The sequence below is a fragment of the Peromyscus maniculatus genome, chromosome 4, assembly GCF_049852395.1.
Source record: "Peromyscus maniculatus bairdii isolate BWxNUB_F1_BW_parent chromosome 4, HU_Pman_BW_mat_3.1, whole genome shotgun sequence".
Taxonomy (NCBI): Eukaryota; Metazoa; Chordata; class Mammalia; order Rodentia; family Cricetidae; genus Peromyscus; species Peromyscus maniculatus.
In genome coordinates, this window is record NC_134855.1 from 126,952,043 (window position 1) to 126,969,608 (window position 17,566).

The window sequence follows — 17,566 nt, forward strand, 5'->3', positions numbered from 1 at the left end:
TCAGGCATCAGGAAGAGAAAGTGACACTGGGCCTGGACTGAGCATTTGAAACCTCAGACCCCACCCCCGAGACACATTTCCTCTAACAAGGCCATACCTAGTAGTGTCAACTTGCTATGAGCCTATGGGGACCATTTTTATTCAGACCACCACAAAAAGGTAGAGGATAGTGTCCCAGGGGAAGACAGAAACTTCCAGAGCCCTTGCCCGTTACAGCTACAGGGTGCACTTAATCCCCAGCCACAAGCTGTGAGGATGTCTGTAGCACACCATCTTCTAGGGACTAGGGTCAGAGACGCAGTGCTCAGGTGTTGTTTGGGGTGTGTGTGGGGTGCGGACATATGGAGGCCCTTTGGTAGGACTTCCATCACTGTGCTGAATGCTTTCCCTCTAGGTCTCCAGACCACAGGCATGGTGAATTCTTACTTCCCTGCAGCTACCTTCCTCCATTGACTCATAGCTCAGTAAGAGAGGGCACAGCCTTGAGCTGAGAACATATTGAGTGTATCGTGTGATACTTGGCTTCCTCCCTGGATCTGCCACTCTTTCAGTCAGAAGGAAACTGAGAATCACTTAGGGGAGAAAAATGTAGATCCCCAAGTGAGAGCCTCAGATTAACCAAGATGCCTGGAGGAGAAGGGGCACAGAAAATGAGTGGAAGGTTACACATTAGTAGAGAGAGCCCAAAGCACCCTGCCATGCAAATTCAATGCCATTGGGGCCTCTGAGGCCCCACATGCCCCTCCACTTTCTCTATGTACCCACCGAGTCATCTCTCCCCTCCCTAAACATACCATTCTTATCCATTATTTAATAATAAACCTGTGTTTTTTAGGAGTTTTTATTTTAATTTTGATTTTTAAGGTAGTGTTTAGCTAAGTAGATCAAGTTGGCCTTGAACTTGAGATCCTTCTCCCTCAGACTCCTAAGTGCTAGTATCACAAGCATGCACTATCATACCCAAATAGTTTTCAGTTTCTAGTAATACCTTTTATCAATAAGCATGTGTGTATCTGTGTAAAAGGCAGACGTGTGTGTGTCTCTGTTGGGTATTTGCTGAGGCCACAGGGTGTGCATTTGTACAGCATAAGCTATTCTGCTCTGGACTTATTTTCACTCTCCCTAACTTACTTTGCATTTCCATTGTTTGTTACTTCACGCATTGACATGGTGGTGGGATCTCAGCATTCAAGAGGTTGAGTCAGAGGAGTTATTATGAGTTAGAGATGCCATTCAGAGCTATATAGAGAGGTACTGTCTCAAAATTAACAAATGAATAAATATTAAAGAAATAAACTGGCCAGGCAGTGCTGGCACACTCTTTTAATCCCAGAACTTGGGAGGCGGAGGCAGGTGGATCTCTGTGAGTTGGAGGCCAAACTGGTCTACAGAGTGAGTTCTAGGACAGTTAGGGCTGTTACACAGGGAAACACTGTTTCAAAAAAATCAAAAAAGAGAGAGAGAAAGAAAGAAAAAGAAAGAAGAAAGAAAGAAATCATGGTATTGGTTTGAGCTAAGTTCTTACTCATTTCATGTTGGCATGGTGAGACTAGTGTTCAATTTGTTTTTGATTTTATGTGATTTCATATGGACATGGTTCTTTTTTTAAAAAATGTATTTGTTGTGTTGTATGTGTGTGCAACATGTGAGTGTGAATGCAAGTGTGCTCTTGCCACAGTGCTCATGTGGAAGTCAAAGGAGGACTTTCAGGGTTTGCTTCTTTCTGACAGTTATGGGTTCCAGGAATCAAACTCAGACTGTCAGACTTGCATGACAAGCATTTTATCTTTGTGAGCTGTCTCACTGGCCCTCTTATTATTGTCATTTATTATATTTATTTTTATTATTGGTTTATTTATTTATTATTTATTTATTTATTTATTTGTTTATTTATTTATTGGTTTTCTGAAACAGAGTTTCTCTGTGTAACAGTACTGGCTGTCCTGCAACTCACTTTCTAGACCAGGCTGGTCTTGAACTCACAGAGATCTGCCTGCCTCTGCCTCCTGAGTGTATTATTATTAACAGTGTTGCAGTTTGCTCACAGGGCTTTCTGCACACCAGCAAGTGCTCTGCTACTGAGCTACATTCCAGTCCTGCTTTGAATTTTTAACGCTGTTCTTCTCTCTGGTTATGTGCACTCATGTGTGTCCTTATGGGAGTATGTGCATATGTGTTCAGATGCCTGTGGAAGTCAGAGGCACCCAGATCCTCCTGCATCTGGAGCCACAGGCAGTTGTGAGCGGCCCAACATGAGTCCTGAGAACTGAACTCAGATCCTCTGCAAGAGCACAGTGTGCTCTTAACTTTTGAAACATCTCCTTTGTTCATTGTTTCAAAATTTATTAAACAAGTGAACTTTCTCTTTCCCATCCAAACTATTTTGCCTTTTCAATCCACAAACAGGAAGAACTGGGTAAGCAGGCTGCATGAAGGGTAAGTAAATGGAAGTCCTGGCCCAGTAGGAATGATCCTGCATATCTCCACTATAGTGGTACTTACAGGAATCTACATGAATCATACACACACACACACACACACACACAAACACACACACACACACACACTGTACTGATCCCCACTAGGTGCTCTGTTTTCCTTAATTATGAAAATTTTGCCATCAGAGAAAACCAGGGGGAGGGGTACAGGGCACTTCTCTTTGCTGCCTTTGTAACTTCTTGTAAAAATAGGATTATTTCCAAAATACATTTCAGCCAAACATTGACTGAAAAATCCAAAAGACTAATGGCCCCAAATGTTCCATCTCTGTCTTTCTCTCAAAGGACAGTCACTGTCTGGGGGATGAAATAGCCCAAATGTGTCAATAGTATGGATGTGATTCACAGTAAATTACTACCATGGCTTCCACTGAGTTCCTGTTCTAGGCTACATGTGTTTTGATTCCTGCCTTCATCATAAGCATCATTACTTTCACATGTTGTAACAACTCCAAGAGGATATCCTGTTTTCCTCCGCTGAAGAAGAAAAATTGTAGATTAGTGTGATCCCAGATATTTGGAAGAAGGAATTCCAGCTGCCCCCCAAATATTCTAGAGTATTAATGGGATGAGTAGATGCTATAAATTCCTATCGACCCCCAACTTGGGGAGCCTTGGTAAGTCTTCTGTTCACTCAAGATGACAGTTCATACTTGTTGGTCCTCTGCTTGTGTCCTGTAGACTTACCCTTTCAGGGTATGCCAGCTCATTTCCCTTTGAGCACTCTGTGGCCTTTTCTGACCTAGAGCTACCCCAACTCATAGGGGGCAGGGAAATCTCAGTGCTTGCAGCCACCCTTGGCAAATCCTAACTGGACAAACACCTCGACTCCGCCAGCTGCTCCACTCCTGTGTGTGTGTGTGTGTGTGTGTGTGTGTGTGTGTGTGTGTGTGTGTGTGTGTATGAGAGAGAGAGAGAGAGAGAGAGAGAGAGAGAGAGAGAGAGAGAGAGAGAGAGAGAGAGAGAGAGAGAGAGAGAGAGACTCTATGATGTCAGCAGGATCTACTAACAGTATTAAGCCCTGGACTTTTGCTGAATGCGTTTGTCAATTTAAAAGAATCTTTATTTATGTGTCTGTTTGTATCTGTGTTAAATATGGATGCCAATGTCCATGGAGGCTAGAAGAGGGTGTCAGACCCCACCCCCCACCCCCAGAACTAAAGGTTAAGATGTTTGTGAGCTGGGAATTGAACTCTGGTCCTTTCCTTTGGAAGAACAGCAAGTGCTCTTAACCACCAGGCCATCTCTCCAGGCCTTTTGCTGGAGTCTTGGCATGAGATCTTTCTCTACCAGATGGGAATGAGCACATGTGAATTGCTGATAGTTCTCCTGAGACAAAATGGGGGGAGCTGTGTGAAAGGAGCCTGGGGACATTGAGTTCCTGAACTGAAGTTTTGGGGTGTCCCCATTGTTAATGTGCTGTCACGAAAGGTGCTCCTAAACTCCTGTGGAGACATACATCTACATCATGAGAAGAGGTGGGATCCACCGGGACTTTTAGGAAGTTAGTGGGTCTCTGTCCATGTAAGCGGATGAACTCACTTGTCTGATAAATCTGTGTTAATGACTTACTGAATCATCGTGAGAGCCAGTCAGTTTAGAAAGGTCTCTGCCACTCCCTGCCGCACTCACCATGTGATGTCCTGTGCTACCTCAGGTCTGGGCCTTTAAAAAGAAGGCTATCACTAGATGGTGCTATTTAACCTTAGACCAGAACCATGAGTCCACATAGCTTTCTTTATAATTTACTAGTCTATTTTATAACCTACAGAGTCCAGTCATGTTTCTGTTGTCATATACTCATGGGTGTGAGGACAATCACTGGAATGTGGTGATCCTACCAAGGGCCGCACTCTTAATGAGAACATGAAGTTGAGAGGCTTTGGGGTGGATCTGGGAGGAGTTAGAGGAAGGAGTTAGGGAGAGGAGTGACCAAAATAATTGTATGCATGTATAAAATTCCCATAGGGTTAATGAAAATATGTTTTAAAACTACACTTAAATCCTATGTAAGTGGAAAAGACCTTGGTCAGAATAGAAATTCTGGGATTCTAGTGATACTGAGGCATTTGTTTGTTTGTTTGCTTGTTTGTTTAGTTATTTTGTCATTACTTCACTTGAAGAAATTGAAGTAGAAACTCTAACAATCTCTATTTAAATGTCCTCCTTTTAGAATGTAGTGGCTGACAACATTAACTTCACCTCTTGATTCCTCCTACAAATGATATAATCTTCTGCCTTTTATTCTCTAACTTGTTAAATAAGGAGCCTAATTCATATTTTAAATGATACCTGTGAATGTTTAAGTTTTATAACAGTTTTTGGCATTTTGTAAGTTTCTTGTATATAATGAGCACAGGATAAATTGCAAACAATGTCATAAATAACTCTACAATTTTATTCATAGATTTCATCTAATGTGTGTGTGTGTGTGTGTGTGTGTGTGTGTAGGTGCCCACTGAGGTCACAGGCCTTGGATATCTCAGGAGCTGGAATTACAGGTGTTTGTGACCTGCCTGACATGGGTCCTGGGAATAGAATTCAGGTCCTTTGCAAGACAAAATGTACTTTTAACCTGTGAGCCATTTCTTCAGCTCCAGTGTGAGCTATTTTAAACAATACAAGCACATTCTGGCAAGTTATTTAAAGTCCAACTCTGTAGTTTAATGTATGCATTCATGTTTTTTTTCTTCCAGAATACTGGTAAACATTTTAAAACTTAGGATCTAAAGTTGAAATAATTTTGCAAAGAACAACTATATGCTCACCACTTACACTCTACAATTTGTATTTTGTATTGGTATTAAGCATCTCTTTCCCATTCTTATATTTACCTGACAGTCTCCTTTTTCATATGTACTTCAAATTTAGTTGAAGACATCAGTATACTTCACTCCTAAACATGTCTGATTGCAAATTAAAGAGATTTCATAATTTGTTTGTGTTTTTTCCTTTTGAGCTAAATTTCTTAATGTACAATTAGACTATTATTAAAAATAATTTACTTCATTTGTAGTATTGTGTTATTATTGGTAGGAAACAGATCAAGACAGAAAGTGCAGTCCCTGTGATATAGTGTTCCTGGCTTTTCCCTGACTATGCTCCTTTCTCTTCTAGTGGATTTAATCCCATTGGTTGATATGGAGAAAATAAAATGACATTGTGGACCATGTCCTCTTTCCCACGGGGCATATATTTTCCTTTGTCTCATAGATAAAACCTCCAGAATCCAAGATGTATTCTGCTCTGGTCCTGGCTGCTGGTGTAATGTGGTGGGAGTCTAGATCTGAGTTTAGTGTTTCCTTACAGAAACAAAGGGCATCTCAACACTGGACCTGGAGTAAGGTTCTTGTCTTTCTTAGTTCTCTGTGTTTTTCCTTCTTGTTTCATACTTTGGTGGGGGGCTCTTTGTCAGGCTCCTGAGGGATTCCACAGTGAGAGTCACTTGCTAACATCTCTGCGACTCAGTTACCCACTGTAAACATCCCTCCATCTCCTTATTGTCTTTCTCCATATCTTCTCCATCTAGTCTTAAAACCCAGAATAATTGGCCTGGTAATGTTGCTCAGTTTGTAGAGTGTTTGTTTAATCTGCAAGAAGTCTTGTGTTTGATGCTGTCTACCCGCGTCACCTCCAGCACTGTATAAAGCTGAGTGTGATGGTCTATGCCTATTTTGCCAGCATTGGGAGGTGGAGAAAGGAAGATCGTAAGTTCAAAGTCATCCTCAGCTACATAGTGAGTTCAAGGTGGCTACATAGTGAGTTCCAGGTCAGCATGAGGTTACCTGAGACCAGATCTCAAAAATAAACAGATAGACAAAAACGTCCTAAAGTCCCCTACTTGCTATGAAGCTGAGGATGAAGCTCCACTATCACGAGGGTATAAACAATGGGGCTGGAGAGATGGCTCAGAGGTTAAGAGCACTACTTGCTCTTCCAAAGGTCCCGAGTTCAATTCCCAGCAAGCACATGGTGGTTCACAACCATCTGTAATGAGATCTGGTGCCCTCTTCTGGCCTGCGGGGATATGTGCAGACAGAACACTGTATACATAATAAATACATCTTTAAAAAACAAAACAAAAAACCAATGGGTTCAGAAACCATCTTTATCCCTCACTGGTTCCCCCTAGTGGGTCTCCACATTTTGTTATTACAGCTGAAGAATTTATGGGGAAAAAATGGAGTCACAACATGAAGACCTTGAAGAGAACAGGCTACCGTCTTTATTGTGTGAATTGAGGATTACTGTTGATTGCAGGGTGACCTGAAACTTGGTGGACACAGCATGTGCTCCAAGACACTCAGCTATCAGTACAGTTTTTCTTGAGAATTTTGTATCTTTCAAACTCGGGTATGGCATACACTGAGAAGTAGCACTGGATTTGCTAAAACAAACAAACAAAAAACCAAAATGCATATTTTAAAAGATGAACAAGAGGCAGGCATGGCAGTGCTCTGCAATGGCAGGAATTGGGAATCTGAGGTCTGGACATTTACAGAGAGTTCAAGTGGGGTGCATAGTCAGATTCTATTAAAATAAAGAGCTAAAATGCGAGGTGAGAAGGAAGAGAACCTCAAACAGGAGGCCAGGGAAACAGCACCGCCTCATTGCTCCCCTCAGCCCCAATCCTGGTTTTTATGTGATTTCATTTATTCGACAAAAGCACTGTTGTGATTCTTCTGGAGACTATCCTGTCTGTGGTCAGGTTTGGAGTGGTAATAGAAGGTCCAACCCATACTCACTGTGGGAGTTACTGGTTCTATTTTCTCATCATTTTCACTCCTGTGGTGTTTATCATATTTTCTCTTCCTGGGCTTCTACTGGATCCACATCTCTCTTCTTCTCTCCATTCCTCTCTTCTTCTTTATAATATCTTTCCTCCCTCCCTCCCTCCCTTTCTTTCTCCTTTCCTTTTGTTTACTTATCTATCCACACACCCACTCACAATCTACCCTTCTAGTTCCATTCATCCACCTATTTATCATTCCATCCTCCCACCTATTCCTTCCTTTTATCTATCTATCCTTCCTTTCATTCATTCAGATTTTATGTCCATAAAATTTTATGTCCTAATATGAAGAGGGAGCCCAGGAAAGGATACATTTGTGTGTTGAGAACCTCCAAGTCCTTATTACTGGGTTTACCGTATAGTTTATGAACTGAACAAGAACATGTTATAAGCAAAAGGTGAGGCTATTAATGATTACATTAAAAACTTAGACATCAACCAGGATGATGCCAGACAAAGAGGGACATACAGCCATCCTTGCTCAAATTCATCTGGGGAAAGTTAAGAGATGGTTACAGGGCTGTTAGGAGTCATAACCAGAGTGTGTGTTGGACATACCCTGACTATGCACACAGAAGTGGTGATGATGTTGTGCAGCATCTGGCCAGCCTCCTGCCGGGTCAGAATGAATTCTGCAGGGGACTGAGGTGCCTTTGGGGCCAAAGACCACTCAGCATGTCCCTCAGCAGGCCACCCACACAGACTTGTTTTTCTTAGTCCACTGTACACCAGTTAAATTATTTTAGAATGCATTTTCCCACTTCCTGCTAAAATATGGTTAATAATTAACTGCTTCCCTTGGCCTGGGGTGTCCTTCTGTAGTTCAGCCACCAAACTGCTCCCTTTGGACCCCTTCCTCCTTCTTGTGATTCCTCCAGCACCAACAAATGATGGCTCTGCTTTTTCCATCTCTAATTTCCTCTTTGAAATAGGAAATATCACTCATGAGATTTTTTTTCAAGGAAACTTAAATAGATTCCAAATAAGTCTGCCTTCCCTTATGCTAAAACCACAGAAAAACCCATGGAAAATGGCTTTGTGTGCCATTGCCTAGCACCTTGTAAAGTTCCCCTCTCTGGACATCACAGGTGCTTGTCTCTGTCTTGAAGCAGGTGGTCCTCTGCATCTCCACTCTGATGTGTAACTCCATGTGGTCTGTTATCTGTGGGTAGTGAGGGAAGGGAAATGAAGGATGGCTTCTTCTCCCCATTGTGGCTTCTAGATGAGGGGACAGCTCTACACCATGCTCAATGGCAAGGGCCCAGTCTTGCACAATTGTAGGATCCTTGCTCTCCTTCCTGCTGGACTCCAGGCCTCTCTTAGTCACTCAGTGGGATAGCACCAAAACTACTAGGAGACATTGAAATCTCACCAAGACTGCCAGAAAACCTGTCGTTCTCTATCTTTCGGGCAGCATTGAAAAGGCTAATAGTTCCAGGCAGAACTGTGTACAAGTTTTCTGAGAATGGCTAGATAGTAAACAGGTTAATCTCTGTAGGCCATGTGTTCTGTGTTGTAACTTTACAGACTGACCTCGGCTGCATGGCAGCCCCAGATGGACACAGCACAGATGGCTCCAATAGCACTGCTTTAAAAGGCACACGACCAGGACAGTTGGACCTGGGTGTGTAATTTGTTGGTTATCATGGAAACGACAGATTCATTCACTTTAGCAAATGTACATTTCTCTTAAAGCACCCACTTTCAGTTGGGAATGGTAGCATATACCTGTAACTATAGTACTGGGGAGACGGAGGCAAAAGGCTGCGAGGTTGAGGCTGACCTAGTCTGTCTAGTGAGATCCTATCCATACACCTGGGGTTTTACCAGAGCACTGGGTCCCACTATAGAGGAGAGACAGGGATGCCACGTACTCACCTGCTTCTCAATCTTCAGGATGCGGATGATCCTGAAGTTGTACAAGTCACCACTTTCTTTGTTGTATGTTTCTGTGACATACTTCAATGTGCCTGGGACAGAAACTTCTATTGCATTTACTTCGTGGACACTTACAAATGTCTTCCTCTTTTCTTGATAGCTGAAGGCCACAAGGGCCACCAGAATGACTAACAGGAGCCATGGTGCCTTCCAAAGTCTGGCCATCATTATTCATCTGGAGAATATTGGGAAGAGCTTCCCCCTTGTCTTCATCTGTTGGGACATACTGACCACAGCTGTCCTGAGTCAGACTTAAGGGCAACATGCAGCAACACCCACAGCTCTATCTTTCTCCTCCCATCTGCCTACTCAAGGGACACTTTGCAATGACTGGCAAACTCACATCTACTCTCATTCTTTTTACATAGTTCATTTCACACACGCACGCATGCATGCATGCACGCACCCACACGCACACTTATATTTTGTGGGGGCTTCTCCTTCAGCAACATACACTTCTGTGGACTGTTATTCCCTCCGTAGAAGCTAAGCCAGAGGCCTCTTTCCACTGAGCTTATGTCATGAGAGGCCAAAGAACACTCAGGGATAGGCAATGGAGGACACATGAAGGGTATTGGGTCTCAGGAAGCATAGCCTAACCAGCAGGATGATGGGAAGGAGAAGTTCATGAGGAGAAGCTGGGTTTTGAGGAAGCCCTCTCCTTGACCTGGCTCTTGTGACACTGGTTCTAGGCAATATGTCTAAAGAGCAGAGGGACTAGGAGGAGAGAAAGAAACAAGGACCTGGGGAACCTCACTTGGGAAAGCTGGTGACATTTGAGTGGCCGACTCCATGTTTTAGAGGTGAGCAGGAAGCTGAAGGAGGGGAGTTTCCTGCCTGACAAGTTGGGTTTCAGAAAGATAAGACCCCACAGGAGCTCCAGCTTGGTATCGAAAGGCAAGGTCAAAGGCATGGAGGCTGGCAGGATGCAGCCATCTGTGTGATGCCAGCTCACGAGATGTTTGGATTAAGCCTATAGGGCAATGGTTCTCAACCTGTGGCTTGTGATCCCCTTGGCAAACCTCTATCTCCAAAAACACTTACATTGCAGTTCATAACAGTAGCAAAATTACAGTCATAAAGTGGCAACAAAAATACATTTATGATTGGAAGTCACTACAGCATGAGGAACTGTTTTTAAAAGTCACAGCATTAGAAAGGTTGAGAACCATTACTGTAGAATATTGCTCCTAAGGATACAATATCAAGACAAGTAGTGAAAGATCCTAGAACACAGGTGTGAGTGCATATACCTGCACTCATGCTGACATGCACAAACATGCAAACATATGTAGCCACACCTCTGCTCTAAGTATGCATTCAGACTGGTATATGAACCGGCATACAGACACACACACCTCCATTCCTACCCTAAGTGCATATTCCCATTGGCCATTGTGTAGCTATTTCATATGAATTGGAGCATCCTCTTCTTAATGAGAGAGGCTCATTGAGACTAAGGAAGTAATAAAATCTTTGAAGTCTCAGGAAGTTCTTGAAGGACCTTCCTGAGGTTATATAAGCAATAACTTTTGGGGAGATGATCCTCTCCAGCCTAGTTGTCTGCAAGTTTCTCAAGCAGCTCAAAGAGTTTCATGAGCCATTACCCATTCTGGAGTGGGATTTTTCAGGAACAGAGTTCCCTTTAAGTCACTCATGTGTCTATAAATAAGCTCTCACCCATATTCCTGAAGATAATTCCAATAAAGTCATTGGTTCCCAAGATGCCTTTCTCATCCTTGGGGTGCCTTTCTCAGTCACATATCACTGCTACCACATCTGAGGCCCCATTGGGTGGGAATCCTCATAGGGAAGGGTCTGAGGTCTAAGACTTGCACCATCAAATCCCCATACCTACTTGATGTCTTCACCACTAAGAGCACTTCCAAAGAAGGAGAGAACGGAAGTGGAAGGTAGGACTTCCTCCACTGCTCCTGGTGTCATTATAGCAGGTAGTGTTGCAGAAGAGATCTGTCTGGGATTTGGGTCTGCTTGCTTAATGAGCCAGAGGGATCAGTGACAAGGTTGATGTCATGCTAAGAATGCCTGGTAGAGGCGTTTGCTTATTGCATGGCACATGAGAAGCAGGGTGAGACAGACAGGAAGGGGCTGGGTTCCAATCTCCCCTTCTAGGACCTGCCTCCCGTGACCCAACTTCTACTGATTGTACCACTTAAGGGCTTTATAACTTCTTAGTAGCTCCATAGGCTGGGACCACACATAAGCCCTCAGGGGACATTTAAACTCCAAATCACACACTGTATTTCTTCCCTCTGTGGGCCTACATCTGTGGAGGTGATGGCTTCTCTTTCTTATCACAATACTACTTCTGTTCTGTGTCTCCCACCTCAGCCATGGTTTTCAAGACCTTTCTGTTTCCAGGACTAGGAGAGAAATAAGGGGGGACTAGAAAGTTGCTATTTGACCCTAGCTCTAGTAGCCCTGGCCTTGGCAGAAATGCAAATCTGACATCCTTGGGGTGCCCTCCCAGTTCTTCTCCACCTTCACTGCTAAGATACACTCCTCTGCTGTGTTCCTGGATGCTGGATGAGCTTCCTATGATGATCTATCTTTCAAGTTACCAGAAACAACAGCATACAGCAAGGTAAGTTCCATCTCCTAACAGCCAAATCTCCAACCTCGAATTCTCTCATTACTTCTCCCATGACTCTGCATCTCTCTCTCGAGGACCCTTGTGATTGCATGGTATCTACCCAGTCACTGAAGCCATCCACCATCTCAAGACCCCTTCTCTATAGCTCCAAAGTCTCTTTTACTTGGAAGCAGTGTATTCACAGGTTTGCAATCTTGGACTGAGGCAGCGTGGGTCAGGACATTGCTCTGTCACAGCAGTAGAGATGATGTCTCTTCTGCTGTTTGGGCTTACTCTTTCATTCTGAGACTCCTCTTTTTTTTTTCCTGGGATTTGTGGGCCCCTTTTGATGTCTCTCACATTCTAGGATGACTTCAACGCAGCCTATTCTTGGATGTCTGCCCATCCAAGATGTGTACTTGGATGGAAAGAAGGAGCACCAGAGACCATTTCGTGCTCACCTGCTCTCCAACCTCCGGCCCTTTCACTATCTAGACATCAGCAAGAAATGCAGGTGGCTTTTCCACCTACTATGAAAAGCTTGAGTTCTCTGGCACCCAGCTTTACACCTGTTTTCATAAATAACAAAGACTCTGTTGTTACATTCGATAGAATATTTATTTTCAAGGTTACAGGGGATTGTCTAACGTCTGAAGCTACAGCCTTGGGGTTGATCTGCTGGTTGCCTACTGTTGCTTCAGGTAGATGAATGTGTAGGGGTTCAACTAGTTGATGTGTAAAACTTCTCACACAGCCTTCAGCTCTGGTGTGTTTTTAAGTTCTCTGATTGCCAGCAAGAAAGGCAGCAGCCAGAGCAGGGCATGGCGGTACACATTTTAATTCTAGTCCTCCGGAGGCATAGCAGGTGGCTCCCTGTGAGTTCAAGGCCAGCCTGGCTACATCCCACAGCCCTCTACTCCCCTCCTTCTAAGAGAGAAGGGCAATAGTCAACAAGGCATAGTTGTGATGATCTTTTCTAAAGGGACATAGCAGATCTATGAAGGTAGTGGAAGTTCTGCTTGAAGGATAATCTTGTACAGCGCGTCTGTTCAGGCATGACTCTGTTTATAGATCTGTTTATATTTCCTGGTTTAGACTCTGTCAATAGTACACAAGAACACCCTTTCCACAAACTCTGCTGGTTGTCCCAAATTCCTCATATGTATTTATACTAATTTTGGAACAAATATACCAGAGTCTTACCTCTCAGCCTTGAAGACAGACAGATACCTTAGCAGCTGAGCCCCACCAAACACCCACACTGGCAGGAAGTCTAACTCCTTCTCCTAGAACAGCTAGGACTCCCTAGGTGCCACACTGGAGGTTAATAGGCCAGCCATGGGTGGCTGTCCTGACTGTCGTGTGGTGTTTAGAAGTGTTCCTTTTACTGTTGATACTATTTGGAAAGCATAAGCTGGAAATCTTTTTCTTTGTCTCTGTCTCACACCCTACCCCCTGTAGCTCATGTCTATCTGCTTATATTCTGCTTATTATTGGTGATCAGGCAGGTGGTCCTGCTGATCTGGGCTGGGTTACTTCTTACATTGAGGCCTGAGCTAAGTAAGGGTGATGGGTAACTTTCCTTGTTGAGTTGATTGCGGATAGAACCACTGTGGAAACACGTATATACATGAGAGTATTTCCAGAAAATTTTAACTGAGGAAGGAAAGCTCACCCTCAATGTGGATGGTACCATTGTACTGGAAACCCTGACTGAATAAAAAGGAGAAAGCCAGTGAAGCCCTGGTATTTATTTCTCTCTGTTTCTGACTGCAGAACCAGTATGACCAGCTACCCCCTGTTCCTACCACCATGCCTTTCCTGCCATATTGGATTGTTCTCTCAAACCATGAGCCCCAGTAAAGCTTTCCTACGTTAAGTGATGTTTGCTATGTATTTCATCACAGTAACAAGAAAAATAAGCAATATAGTGCATGTAAAAAAATCAAGTGTTATGGCACCATGTCCTCCATCTTCATTCAGATCCTGAGGCTAGGTTTACATGGCAAGAAGATATTTGCATATGTGAGTAAAGAACTTGGTAGAGAGAGCTCTCCTTGGGTAATCTGGGTAGAACCAACAGAGTCACAGCATTCCCTGTAGGAATGCGGAGAGGACAAACAGTCAGAGAACCACAAGAAGAACATGGAAGCACAAGAGAACTCTGCCTCTGGAACCAAGTGCCAAAAGACAAGAAGTACTGGCGGCCCTAGAAGCTGAAAAGAGAAGGACTCTCACTGGCATCTTTAGGAGGAACACAGCCCTGCTGACATTTGATTTTAGTCCAGTGAAAGCCATGTCAGACTCTGCTCTCCATTTGATACATTTGATCTGTTTTAAGGCACTAAGTATGCAGCATGTGTCCTAAGCAGCAACAGAAAACACCTTCACTCATTTCAATGGTTCTCAGAATATTTAATTTTAATATAAAGAATATGATTATGATGAGTGATTTATGTTCTTCTGTGGAAGTATAGTGTTAACAATAAGACGTTGTTTATTTCCTAGAACATTTTTCTAGTATCTGTGTTAAAATTCCAACATCTGGATTAGGAAGTTTCTAGTGACCCTCCACGCATGGGAGTTGAAATTTTCTTGCTTTTTCAAATATAAATAATTTGGAATGGCATTTTGGACATGTTGAAGATTATCCGAGGTTACAACAATATGTTTTTCAATAGGTGGTTGATCACAGCTGGATTCTGATCCCGCTCTGGGGTGAGGTGTCAGTGTTGGCTCCATGTCACAGCTTTTGCAGGGCTCTTTGGATCTGTGCCTACTGTCCTAGGGGCCAGTCCGGCTGGGTGGAGTTTATCCCTCCATTCCTTTTGAAGGCCTTGTAATGCTGCTGAAAGCCCACACAGTACAGCTCAGGGAACATGCTAAGGCCTCTTTCCTTAGCTCCTCCCATAACCAGAATCCTAGGCCTGGAATCCCAGGGGAGTCCAGCACATTGAGCTCACCCATTTGCCCTAGAAAAAGCAGACCAGAGTGATGGGAAAAGGGCAGGAAAGGATTTTAATTAAAATGGCCGTATTGGAAAGATGGAAATCAAGCCTTTCAGCTCTTCTTTAGGGTACTGACATGAACTTAAACACAGAAAAAACTTGGAGTTGGGGGAGGGGCATGAGGGACATGTAATTAAGCAGTTTAATCAAGATGAGGTCTGATTGAAGTTTATCTCAGTTTCTGGCTCTACAAGGTAGACGAGAGAAGTCCTATTGCTTGAGGGGACAGTATGATCCTCTGGAGATGATTGTTCCTGCTTGGGGAGGGGATGACTTCATTGTGGGTGAACTGTCTGTGAGGCTTAGCTGATCTCCGAAGCCAGTGACTGCTGATGTTGAGGCTCCTTTAGAGAACTGGAACAAGACTGTGTAAAAGCTGGTGTAAGATGCCCCAGTCACTCTCTGCACCTTCAGCCTTGAAGGGGGATGAGACATGTTAGGTCAATTTGAGTAATTAACATGTTCCACACCTTATGGTTTGTTTGATACTTTTTCTAATCACAGGGTAAGTTTTACTACAAATCAGATAGGCCAAAGGGGCAGACAATTTTTTTAATTAAAATTTTTTTTGAGAATTTCATACAAGAATATTCGTTTACATTGTTTATACCCTCCCCACTCCAACTCCTTACATTTCCTTCCACTTCCCCCCCTTACACACACACACACACACACACACACACACACACACACATTAATACACCTAGGGTGCATGTGAAAGCCAGGAGCCAGGGACTCAACCTAGCCTTTGTACCCTCACTGTGAGACAGGTTCCTCACGCCTTGAGCTCCCCAATGGAGTAGAATCCTAGGTATGTATAGTACACACCTGCTTATGAACACACTGAAGAAGGTGTCTCTGCTTGTCACTCTCCTGGCACCCCCAGCACCCACTGTTGACACACCATGGAGCCAGCCTTCATCTGCCTGAGTGAGGACAGCCTGGAGCTATGCCAATGCTTTCTTCTGATGACCTTGGTGTGGTGGTAATCTAATTGTATTGAAATATTATTTTGATTTGTATTGAAATATTAATTTGATTGTATGTTAATAAATAAAGTTGTCTGGGGGTCAGAGCTATTAGAGCCATAGCAAGAGTGTGGCGGTGGTGGCACACGCCTTTAATCCCATAGATATCTGTGTGTTCAGGGTCAGAGCTATTAGAGCCATAGCAAGAGTGTGGCGGTGGTGGCACACGCCTTTAATCCCATAAGATCTCTGTGTGTTCAGGGATACAGCCAGCATTGGAGACATATGCCTTTAAGACCTAGGGGGCTGTACATTCAGACAGTGACGAGGCAGTCATGTGTTTGGGTTTACAACCAATGAGAAGGCAGAACAACATACTTTAAAAATACGAACGGACAGGAAGTAGGTCTTTTTTCGTGAAGCTGGGACAGCAGGAGGAAGGGTGAGATTTTAGCTCTGAGCTCTGACCTCTCGGCTTTCTCTTTTACATTGTTTCTGTGTTTCTTATTTAATAAGACGGTTGGTTACATCTACATCTGGCGCCCAACGTGACAAGAATCCATTAAAAACTGCTTGGCTTGGCGGCAGGTCCGCTTTCCCGCAAGGGCGGCAGGCAGCCCGCGGCAGCGGCAGCACACGGCGGCCGGCGGCGATCGGCTTCTTAGTCCGAGCTGCTGGCGTCCTAGTCCGGGTAGCAACTTCTAGCCCGGGCCTAGGTCTGTGAGCAGCTTGCCTAAAGCCGGTGCTACAAACAACTCAGACCTGCCCGTAAAGCCAACGCACGTGGTCGGAGCTTAAGGAAGCCAGACCCAAGCCTTGACTCGGCACAAGAGGGAACACGTGGCTGCATTTAAGCTTTAGCCGGCTACGCTTTCTTGTGCGTTCTCTCTTTTCTCTCTCTCTCTCTCTCTCTCTCTCTCTCTCTCTCTCTCTCTCTCTCTCTCTCTCTCTCTGGATTTACACCTGGGACACTAGGTGGCTGCTTTGAAAATCCCCTCGGATTTCTACTGTTCTACGCAGATTTGGTAAGTCATAATATATCAGATATTTTAAAGGAAACTATCTAAAAGAGAATTTTTTTCCACATTAAAAAACAAATGGGTTTTATGTGTGCATTGGAAGAAAATTGGTTTTTGTTCGAAATTTTAGGCAGTCTGGCAATGGAACAACTATATAATATTAGTATTGGTGGAATTATGCACCTCATCACTATAATAATCCACATTTTAATATTTAAAAAGATAGTCCATTTAAGTGCCAGGATAACAGCGTTAGAAGAACTTGTTAAACCTGTAAAAATTCAGACAGAAGAAATTAACAGTGAAGTTGTTTCAAGTCGGGATCATAAGGTTGCAGAAAGAAAGCCTGTTTTCACACAGTCACCCTTAATTTATCCTGTAACAGTACAGCAGATGCCTGATCAAATGGCTACACAAAATACTTGGGCTCCAATTGAAATGTTGGATTTAAAAAGGTTTAAGGAGGCAATAGTATCTTATGGCATGCATTCCCCATATGTAAAGCAAATGTTAAACACTTGGTCAACATATAATAGGATAGTACCACAGGACTGGCGGGACCTCGCACAAGGTGTTCTGGAACCCAGCCAGAGACTTCAATTTCTGACTTGGTTTAAGGAGGAGGCTAAAAACATAGAAAAACAGTGGAGGGATAAAGGAGTACAAGTTTGCCAGGATCAGCTTATGGGCGAAGGCCAATATGCTTCAGCACAAGCACAATGTTTATATGATGTCCAAACCCTAATTTTA

The 17,566-nt window shown here is 43.6% G+C and overlaps 1 protein-coding gene across 1 annotated transcript; it reads right to left on the reverse strand.

Annotated features, from left to right (window-relative positions):
• Positions 1 to 6,692: 6,692 nt before the first annotated feature.
• Positions 6,693 to 9,436, reverse strand: Cst11 (cystatin 11). The gene is made up of 3 exons (XM_006984492.2): positions 9,169 to 9,436; positions 8,348 to 8,452; positions 6,693 to 6,885 (listed from the first exon to the last, which is right to left on the reverse strand). The coding sequence occupies exons 1-3, from the start codon at positions 9,394 to 9,396 to the stop codon at positions 6,802 to 6,804; spliced, it is 417 nt and encodes a 138-aa protein (XP_006984554.1). The 5' UTR covers positions 9,397 to 9,436; the 3' UTR covers positions 6,693 to 6,801.
• Positions 9,437 to 17,566: the final 8,130 nt, after the last annotated feature.

Coding starts and splice junctions, on each gene's coding strand:
- Cst11 (XM_006984492.2), bottom strand. CDS start 9,396: ATGATGGCCAGACTTTGGAAGGCACCATGGCTCCTGTTAGTCATTCTG. Junction 8,453..9,168: donor TCCTGAAGATTGAGAAGCAG/GTGAGTACGTGG, acceptor CACTACCCACAG/ATAACAGACCACATGGAGTT. Junction 6,886..8,347: donor AGAGAGGGGAACTTTACAAG/GTGCTAGGCAAT, acceptor TGTTTGTTTTAG/CAAATCCAGTGCTACTTCTC.